Consider the following 10,406-nt stretch of genomic DNA (forward strand, 5'->3'; position numbering starts at 1 on the left):
GTGCTATGTCTTATGTGTGAACTCTGTCCACAGAAGTTATTCAGTAACTAGGTGTAGGAAGGTTATAACAATAGGTAGAAACAGCTTGGTGGCTACAAAGAAGGAACTCAATGATTAAGTACTGGTATGCTAATAGCTGGTCCAGCTAAGTGCATCACAAGACTGCCAAAGATAATAATCATTGTCATAAGCAGTGACATTAGCTTGTTTCTTAATTAGCATTATGGATTGAGTGTGTCCCTCAAAGTTCCATGTATTAGAAACATAATCATAACCGTTTCTTCCCCTCCTACATGGCACGTGACATTCTGGAAATCAGCCTTCTCAGCAACGTGGGACCAAAATGTCTACCTGAGTTAATCATCAGTGGTTTCATATGAAAGATTATTTGATCAAAAGGGAGAAACAATAATGAGAAACTCTGCTCAAACAGTTCAGCTAAATTGTAGTGCATTGGGAAATCTGGCATGTCAGAAGTCACATCCACCTGTCCTGAAAACATTATCAGAACACCATTTTCACTTGGAAGCAGACATACTGGCACCAGAGAACTATAAAATAACCTAGAATCCTTCTTGTAACTCTTACCCAAGATCCTTGCATACCACATGTGTACATCATTTGCCATCAAGAGCAGTGTGAATGAAGCAGTCTCGTGGGGCTGTCTTCTCTCCCTCTCTTTAGGTCCTTCTCCCTTCTTAATTGGTCTGCAAGGTCAGGGCAGGTGGGGAGGGGTGTGAGCTAATCTCTGGATGGGCAGCACTTACTCAGTAGCTGGGAAGTTTCCGGGAGAAGGGATCTTCTGTTTGTTTTGCTATTGCCTCTTGTAGTTCCTGCACATCCTCAGTGCAATATGCTTGCAACTGGCACAGTGCAGGCTCTGACTAGTGACCAAAACACACACCAGATGCACAGACTGCTGGTGCCTGTCAGCTGTATGTCAACATTGCTTGTCACTGAAAATGATACCTGGATCACTGTGGGTTGAGTGAAGAAATTAATGAGTGGATGTGGAAAATGGTAAGGTAAATGGGAGTCACTACCAATGATGGCTGTGTCTTGAACCATCAAAGGAGAGTCTTGATGGGGAGAATCCAGGCCATGAAGGACGTTGTTGCTGAGCCAGGGGACTTGAGCTCTGGCCCGGATGACAAAGTACCTGGAGAGTGGCATATTCCTCAGGCTCCTAGCAGTGGTGCGCAGGTACCAAGGAGGACCTCAAAGAGTGCCGACTCTCTAAGATGCGGGGGAGAGGGCTCTGGGCCAGAGTCTTGAGAAGAGGTGGCCTGGCTGCCACGAGGATGATGATCCCTGGGATGTTCCTGACCCTGATTATCCCATCCAGGCTAATTCCCCAATAATCACAAAGTTGAATGAATGTGGGTCTCCCCGCGGTGCCATAACCCAGCTCCTTGACCATGGGGTTTATGAGTATCAAACTTCCAGGGGCCAGCCAATAAGTTAACTATTTAGACCCACTCCCGAGAGGTAGGGCACACCCTGGACACTCTCCTGGATGCAGTCAGAGACTGAGTGCTGAGGCTGCCCTGGACACTCAAGCTCTTGTGGCAGCAGGTGAGAGGACACAGGTGGAAGAACAGTGCCCTGAGTGTGGGCCTGGAGTCCAGTCACATTCCTAGGGATCTTGAGGCTGGACCATATTTGGTATTTGGCTCTTACGCCACGACAGCCCCCTAAAAATATGCAACGAAGGGGGAAAAACCCTTTGCTGAAACCTGTGCTCGGGAACACAGAATGTCTGCAATGCATGCTCCCTGGAGGGGAACTTAAGGGCCAGGACATGTGGTCTGGCTGCTGCATGGTGCCACCCAGTGTACCAAGAAGGTGAGAGAACCAGTACAATGGAAAAGAGACTGGAGGGGAAGGTACTTTACATATTAGTGCTTCATGGAAGTTATTGTATTAAATTCTCAGAACAAGCCTAGAAGGCAGGGGGACAGAGGGACAGAGGGGCTAAGTAACATCCTCTAGGTTACGCAGCTAGAAAGGGATGGAACCAGGATTCAAATGCAGGTCTCTCTGATCCTACACCTTCTCCCAGTGGCAGTGACCTCCTTCCTTTAGGCAAATGGAGAAAGACACACCGTTGAGCAGGGTCTCCGCTGTTCCTGGGAGGCTGGGAGCCATGGGGGCACTCACATGGCATCCTCTCTCTTCTCCAGGGCTGCTGGGAAGTGTGCAAGGATGCCTGGCTCTCTCTTCTGGACTTTGAATTTCAGACCCAGGAGTCTCCCCATGGCATCTTTTCATATCCGCAAGTACAGGGAAAGCGACCGCAAGTGGGTGCTGGACTTATTCTCCCAGGGGGTACTTGAGCAAGTCCCCACCACCTTCTGTCACCTGCTGAAGCTGCCGCGAACCCTCGTGCTCATAGGTGGGGGGCCCATCTCCCTCGTCCTGGTCTCTGGCTCCTGGCTCCTGGCCCTCACGGCCACCCTCACCCTCCTAGCTGTCCTGTGGTTCCTTGCCAGGTATCCCTGGAAGCAATATGAAGTCTTAAGTTTGTGCACAGACATGTCTGACGTCACCAAGTCCTACCTGAGTGAGCATGGTTCCTGCTTCTGGGTGGCTGAGTCTGAGGAGCAGGTGGTGGGCATAGTGGGAGCTCGGCCCGCTGGGGAACCCACCTCGCAGAAGAAGCAGTTGGAGCTGCTGCACCTCTGTGTGGCCTTTGAGCACCGTCATCAGGGGATAGCAAAAGCCCTAGTTAGGACTGTCCTCCAGTTTGCCCGGACCCGGGGCTACAATGAAGTTGTCCTTGTAACGTGTATCTTGCAGCAGTCTGCCCTAGCCATCTACCAGGGCTTGGGGTTCCAGAAAACTCGCCAGTATTACTCTTCTCTGAGCATGAGGCTAGTGGCTGCTCCTCTAATTGATTTAGTCTGTCACCTCCCGTGTGATCAGGGAGGGGGCCTGTGATCTCTTTCCCTGTGTATTCATCAGCATAGGGTCTGCAGTACTATAGTAACAAGCAGACCCTGACATTTCAGTGGGGGAACACAATAAAAGCTCATTGCTGGTTCACATCAGAGTCCCTCGTGCTTGGTGGTGGCGTGGTGGAGGTGCTCTGTTCCACTCAGTCCTTTCGGTTTGCCTGTGTTTCATTTGCCTGGTGCCATGGTACTGCTGCATAAAGAAACAACCACAAAACGATAATCAGCACTGATTTAGCTCATGAGTCCTTGGGTCAGACACTTTGGCTGGGGTTGGCCGGGCTGCTCTTTTGACCTCAGATCACCATATTCCAATGTTTTGGGATTGGTTAAAGTGACAGGGTGACTGGGTTCTCTCACTTACCTGCAGGCCAGCTCAGGCATGGCTCAAAGGTAATCCAGAGGAGCAAAGACAAAAGCGGAAATAAGCAGATGCCTTTTCAAGCCCCTGCCGGTGTCACATCTGCTAACATCCCAGACTCAGAGGAAGACGTACCTGGTGTCTGCACTGAGATGTGCTGCCAAGTCACATAGCAGAGGAACGGGATGTGGCCTCCTGAGAAGGTTTGGGGCCAGCAATGCATTCAATGTGTTCTAGAGCCCAAGGTTTTGCCAAGGGGGAAGGTGGTGGTGAGGGTAGAGTGTGTGTGTATTTTTTTTTAGTTAATTAATTAATTTTTTTTTCTTTCACATTCTAAGATGTTGTGGAACACGTATGGGGAGGGGGAGAAGAGAAAGGGGAGGGGATTGGGGGGAGGAGAAGCAAAGGGGGGGCCATGGCATCCCTCTCACTCTGTCAGGGGAGCCCAGGGGTTTCCAGTGGTGGCTTGGTCACGGCTGGGCTGGGGACATCAGGGGGACATGGCTGAGTCCCTCGGCCTTCCCTCCACTCTGGTTTGGGAGCCAGGGGGGCTTCCAGTCCTTCTAAGTTTTATAAGTTTCTTTTGTGGTGTCAGACCTTTACTGTTTAATATCAGAACTTTGATCTGTGCGTGTTATTCTTTCAGTTCTGTGTTGGATTATTTGCTATTCCTACCACTAAATTCTGCACTGGAACTAATTGGTTGTCCTTTGCTTACTTCTAAAATGAGGGAACTTACTGTGGGAATCAGCACTTGAGCCCTGGAGTTGAGCTAAACTGCTGCTTTGCTGCTGATTTTGGGGGGAAGGCTTTTTGTGCAGCTCAGGTTTTAATTGTTGACCTTGTAATCACTTCTAGGTCTTGTGAGGTCTGGTGCACCTGAGTTGTGTGGAAACTCTGGTCCAGGCCTGAGTCTTTCCAGCAAACTGCACCCGCTGCAGTTTTTTATTCCTGACCAGTCTCCACTGAGTGGTCCTGTGCTGATTGGAGGGCAGATGAGCTGTCCATGCTGTGCCCCAGTGTTTCCCCAGTGGGCACGTCTCCTCTAGCACCTGCACTCCAAACACTTCCCATAGGACAGGCCATGCACAGTTCCCTTGCCATGACTCACCAGCCTCTGAGTGGCTCCTTTTTTCAGTTGTCTCTGGCCCCTCACTCCTATGTGGGTCCAGGGGAACCTTGTTAGTGGCCTTGCTGGTCTGGCAACCACCAAGGCCCTCTTCTCCCCTGCAGCCTCCAAGCAGCTTCATACGAAGGGCACTGCAGTGGCTTTTGCCAGCTCTTGCTCCGCGTGCTCACCAGGGCCAGCCTTGAAGTGGTCAGAGCTTAAAATGGTCAGCGCGGTCCTTTCTTTCTCTCATCGTGGCTTTTCCTGCCTTCATGAACTCCACAGGTCTCTCCTCCCCTTCCCCTGAGCTCTAGCAGCCCCAGCTTGGCAGTCGTTGCTTTTTAATAGTTGTAAATTGGTTGATTGTGGGAGAGGGTGATGCTGGGGACCATCTATTTGGCAACCTTGATCAGAAGTCGAGCATGGGGTTTTGACGTGGGCTAGACCTGGCAGTGGTGCACCCTCAGCCACATGCCCAGAAGACTGACAGGAGGCTGGGCACAGAGTCTTCCTGTGTGTGCAGGGAGACGACATGGATGGGTGAGTTTCCCAGACGTGCCAAATGTTGACACAGCTTGTGTCCCCAAACGTCCAGAGACTGCAGATTTCCTTTGGTGGCTCTGGACTGACCATGTCATCCTCTGATACAATAGTGAGTTGGGATTGGGTCTGTACTGATGTTTGCAGCACAAACCCTCTTTCCCAGCTAGTTCATCAGCAATGCAGGCTGTGCCATGGGTGGTCTTCAGCTTGTCACTGGGCCTTCCCAACCCAGAGGCTGAGTCCCCTGCTGATCCAGGAAGTCCAGGTGGCCTTTCACCTGGATGCTGGTGACACACAGGCAGTATTGGGGGCCCTGTCCCACCCTGGCAGTGTCCCCTGGACATAGCTTATCTCCTCTGAAGAGGTCACCCATGCCACACTGGGCCCAATCCTGTCAAGTGGTTTTGCAGGCACATTTCACCGAAATGGGGACCACTTGTCAAGTGTATGCAGTTGTTCCAAATGTTAGTGTCTTGTCACTCTGGGCCACAGGCCTCAACTCAGTGTCCCCCTTTATGCTGGTCTCTTTCCCCGCTGGCCTGGTCACCCGCAGTCCTCTCTGCCAGGTCCCCACCTCCCTCAGCCATGCCTCGTTGTGCTCCTGTGAAAACTCAGCCATGCAAATCACTTGTTAAACTGCCCCAACCCCACAATGTTCTAAATCCAGCTTCTGTTGCCTCCTGCGTTGTGGTTCCAGCTTCTCATTTAGTGGTGGGGCCCTCAGGCCCAGGCTCGCTGAGGCGAGGCAGGAAGAGGAGGGCCAGCCCCTGCCGCTGCTCCCCACTCTCCTTGCCCAGGAAGGCCAGTCCCCTCAGGAGGAGTTCCCAAGTGGGCACTGGGCTGGTGCCAGAGACGAGGGACGTCCACAGTGGTCTCTATGCATTGCAAGTTTTATTCCATAACAATGAAATATTTTTGCTAACTTCAGACAGACATGGTTCACGTCCTCCTGGGGCTCGCAAGGCAGGGGGCTGAGAGAGCAGGGAAGGGGCAAGCACGGATACATTGTCTTGGTGGGGTGGCACGGGAGTCCTTGGCACTGTGGAAGGACATCAAAAGGGCCCCACCAATTCATTGGTGGATGGCTTCCCAGAGGGGACAGGGCTTCTGCTCCTGGTAGTTCAGAACCAGGAGTGGAGCTTGGCCAAGTCCTGTTCCCATCTCCTACGCTCACTCCCCAGCCACACCGAGCTGCTCCTAGTTCTTCTAATAACAGAAGTTCTCATTCTGCTTGAGGCCTTCAGGCATGCTCTTCCCTTTGTGTGGAATGGTCTCCTCTCTCTCTTCTACCCATCCCCTTGTTTGTTCTGGAACCACAGTTTTTCAGCTGAGTGACAGGGATTATTGCGTTGGAAAGACAACACAACTTCTTAGCAGGGAGGAGGTAGTTCTTCCTGATTTTCTTCTGCCGGTCATGGTTATTTAGTCCTTTGCTACTCAAAGTGCAGTCCCAGGCCAGGAGCAGCAGCATTGCCAGGAAGCTAATAGTAAATGTGGATACTAAGCTTATTATGCCCACGAGATTCATATTAGCACACGAGTATTAATCTTGGACCACTTCCTTCTAGTGGCAACATGGCAGCCACCCTCCCATGAGGCAGAGGATGTCAGACGTGTCCTCTGCTGTCAACGTTCCCCATTCCCTGGTCATCCACAGGGAGGTGCTGATTCCCTAACAGCCAGGGACAGGGAGGGCCCAGGCAGTCCTGACTAGTTACTTCATGCTTGTCTTCCCAGACCAAATCCTCACTCACTGCTAATGGAATTGTAAGCAGTTCTCTCCTGAAGGATTCTGATGAGGGGTACAGAGCTGTACAAGTGACCTCATCTGTGTTTGTGAATCAGGGGAGGATATTGTTGGGTCAAGATAATGGGCTAAGGGTAACAGGATGTTAAACTGGAATTTCAGACTGAGGCACTTGATATGATAGGTAAGAAATCCTGCCCTGAGATCTGAACCAAAATGTCAAATTCCAAACAGAGTTATTATGAATAGCTTCAGGGTTACAAGGGTTTGGGGAAAGGGGAATGAGAAGTGATGGCTCAATGACTTGATGACCTAAAAGAATTTAAGGCAGCCAAATATATAAAGCACAAAGTTTATTGAGTCAATAAGATGATTGCAACAGGGGAAATGCAGAGTTTCGGTTGCCCTGAGAAATGGGCTTCAAAGGGGATCAGCAGAGCTTAGCATTTTATTATCCCATGAAGGGGAAAATAATCAAAGGGAAGAGAGAAAAGAACAGCCCCCTTATCATTACCTTAGTTTTTCTATCAGTTGTATAAGATGTATAGATTCGAGATTGTTACTTAGTTACAACCTACTTGCAGGGATCTAGGGTAAGGGTTACAAGAGGCATTCTATGTTATTGTATCACTTCTGCTGCCTCTCTGTATGCTTCTAAGTTAGAATGGTGTTATGGTAACATTTTCCAGGACAGGTGGATTTGACTACTGACTTATTCCAGATCTCCCAAAGCACTATAATGTAGATGACTTGGTCAGAGCAGATTTTTTTTTTTTAGTTATCAGAGTACAGGATGCCTTTTGGGGTGATAAAACATGTTTGCGTACTGATGTAGGTGGTGGTCACACAACATCATAAATGTGCAAATGCCACTTCATAGTACACTTCAAAATGGTTAATTATATGTCACAAAAGTAAGAAAAAAGGGTTTAGATGGCTCTAAAACTCACAAGGAGGATATAAATGGTTAGAGACCTGGGAGATGTTGAGGGATTCTTTATGGGGGAGTGGCCGCTATATGAAGTCTGACTTTACCAAGACAAGGGGGAGAGTGGGTGGTGGTGGTACATGATGTACAGATGTGGGATGCAGGGATCCTGGGTAAGGGTTACAAGAAGCATCCTAGGTTATTTTATAATTTTCTGGAGCCAGTATGTCCGCTTCCAGGTAAAAATGGTGTTCTGATAATGTTTTCAGGACAGGTGGATGTGACTAGTGACTTATCCTAGATTTCCCAAGGTACTACAATTAGCAAACCTGGTCTCATTATCGTTTCCCCCTTTTGATCAAATAATCTTTCACATGAAACCATTGATGATTAACTCAGGTAGAGATTTTGGTCCCACGTTGCTGAGACGGTTCATTCCCAGAAAGTCATGTGCCATGAAGGAGGGGAAGAAATGGTTCTGGCCTCTATGACTAAGTCTGAATTTCAAGGAACATGGAGTTGGGATGGGGTGGTAGTCAGATCCTTTAATTCTTGGCACAGCTGAAAAGCTAGATACCGGCATTAGTCACATATTTCACAGGGAAATGAGTTGTGTCCTGGGACAAAAGAGTATACTCACCGTAGAAATGGGTTGGCTTAGTGTGTTACTTGACTGAAGAGTAAAAACAGCAAGAGAAAAAACCAAAGGCATTTAGTTTAAACTAAGTAATAAGTTTTAACTGGATATAGGCCTGGGACAGCAAATATTGAAGCAAGAGTTTAAAACTTTGTAAGTAATCTTGAGGTATACAGCCTGCTTAGAATGTGAACCAAGAGATGAGACCCATAGTCTGACAAAAGGCCTAAGACTAGAAGAATTCCCCAGAGTAAATGTAAAAGTTCAACATTTTTAGCAATGTTGATCACGAAGTTGTCATCAGGTCAGGTTCAGGGTCTTGGGTAAAAGCTGTCTCCTCAGATGCTATCTTCTTCTGCTGGCTGGAAGATCAAGGCATTTGGCTATCGGTTAGCTTCAGGTGACGATCTCCAGTGATGGAGAAAGTCCAGTCAAGTGGATTTGACTTTTGAAAATGAGAAACACGAATCCATAAATCAATGCCTGGAAGCTTAGCTGCATAGGGATTGGTTAACAGTACTTGACATGGTCCCTTCCAATGCTGCCGGAACGAATCCTTTTATTTGATGGTGTCTGCAGTAAGCAAATTCTCTGGACTGGAGATCATGGTCTTTGATGTCTTCCTCTCCTGGGAGGGTGCTGTGGAAGATTCCTTCCCTTCCTAATTTAGAGTTTTCAGTGAGGAGCTTTCTAACGCCATGGGAGTAATGAAGAATGTCCCTTTTTAGAAGAGCTGGTTCAGAAAGTCCTTTAAGTAGGCACGTGGGTCTACCTGTTATTTCAAAGGGAGAAAGCTGATGCTTTCCAAATGGGGTAGAACAAAAGTTGAGCAATATCAATTGTGGAGCCTTTGGCCATATATCACAAATGAACTGAATTATTGGACCAGTGAAATGTATCCCTGGATCTTCTGGAACCCAGAGAAAACTCCCCAGGAAGGAATATTTGTCAAAATTCAGGATTCAGTGCACATAATAAAAACTGAAAAACCATGGATAGGGCTAGTTTATTATTAGTACTAAAGTTCATTTTGAGAAAATCTTACAAATAAATTTATGCAATCTTCGCCAGTTTTTATCACGTAAGATTTTTGTAAAGTATTTGTAAATTTTTAACAAAAGAATATCTTTTTAGCTTTCCTTTCTCAACCTTCCATATCTAGTCTCTGACATCCGTAACATTTGTCTTCATTTCAAAGCAACCCTTGAATACCCTTAAAGCTTAAACAAAATTACCTCTTTTAAACAAACAAACAAAACTCCATATTCTCATACCTTTTTGCCTGAGCAAAGACAAAATGCCTGCCAAACTGAGGATGTGTTTTAAGACTGAACAGTGAAGTAGGTGCTTTTCTGCATTAAGGCAAACAAATTTTAATTCAGAGTAATTCACTTGCAGGATAACGGATCAGGTGGTGATGACCCAGGAGCATTCCCGAAGTTTCTCGGCAGCACCCAAGTTTATATAGGCAGTTCACACAAAGCAGTGGAAAAACCTGAGAAGTAATTACTAACTGTATTAGTCCATTTCTGTTGCTTGTAACAGTATACCTGAAACTGGGACATTTATAAATAAATAGAATTTATTTCTTATCCTTCAGAGGCTGAGAAGTCCCATGTCTAGGGAACGCATCTGGTGAGGGCCATTTCCTGATGGTGACTCTATAACAATGCAGAGTATCACATGGTGAAAGGCTTGAGTGATAGAGAGACTGACCTCCTCACTTGCTCTCTTTTTAAAACCATGAGAACCACATCAGGACCATGCCCATTGCTCCATGAATGGATTAATCCATTCCCAAAGGCACAGGCCTCACAATCTAATCACCTCTTCAAGGCCCCACCTTTCAATTACCATAATAGGATTTTCCACCCTTTTAACACTGTCTTGGTAAGGATTATGTTTCTAATACATGGAACTTTGAGGGACACACTCAATCCATATCACTAAGAAACAAGCTAAAGTCATTATTTATTACAATGATTATTATCTTTGTTGGTCTTGTGATGCATGGACCAGTTGTTACCATACCAGTATTTACTCATTAAATTCCTTCTTTGTAGTCAGCAAGGTGTTTCTACCTATAGTTCTAACTACCTTACCACTAGTTACCATATAACTTCTGCAG

At 47.3% G+C, this 10,406-nt stretch overlaps 1 protein-coding gene across 1 annotated transcript; it reads left to right on the forward strand.

Annotated features, from left to right (window-relative positions):
* Nucleotides 1-2,256: 2,256 nt before the first annotated feature.
* Nucleotides 2,257-2,940, forward strand: LOC134362558 (N-acetyltransferase 8-like). Its single transcript, XM_063077787.1, has one exon. It carries the CDS (start codon nucleotides 2,257-2,259, stop codon nucleotides 2,938-2,940), a length of 684 nt encoding a protein of 227 aa, XP_062933857.1.
* Nucleotides 2,941-10,406: the final 7,466 nt, after the last annotated feature.

This window comes from Cynocephalus volans, chromosome 14 (genome assembly GCF_027409185.1).
Source record: "Cynocephalus volans isolate mCynVol1 chromosome 14, mCynVol1.pri, whole genome shotgun sequence".
Classification (NCBI taxonomy): Eukaryota; Metazoa; Chordata; class Mammalia; order Dermoptera; family Cynocephalidae; genus Cynocephalus; species Cynocephalus volans.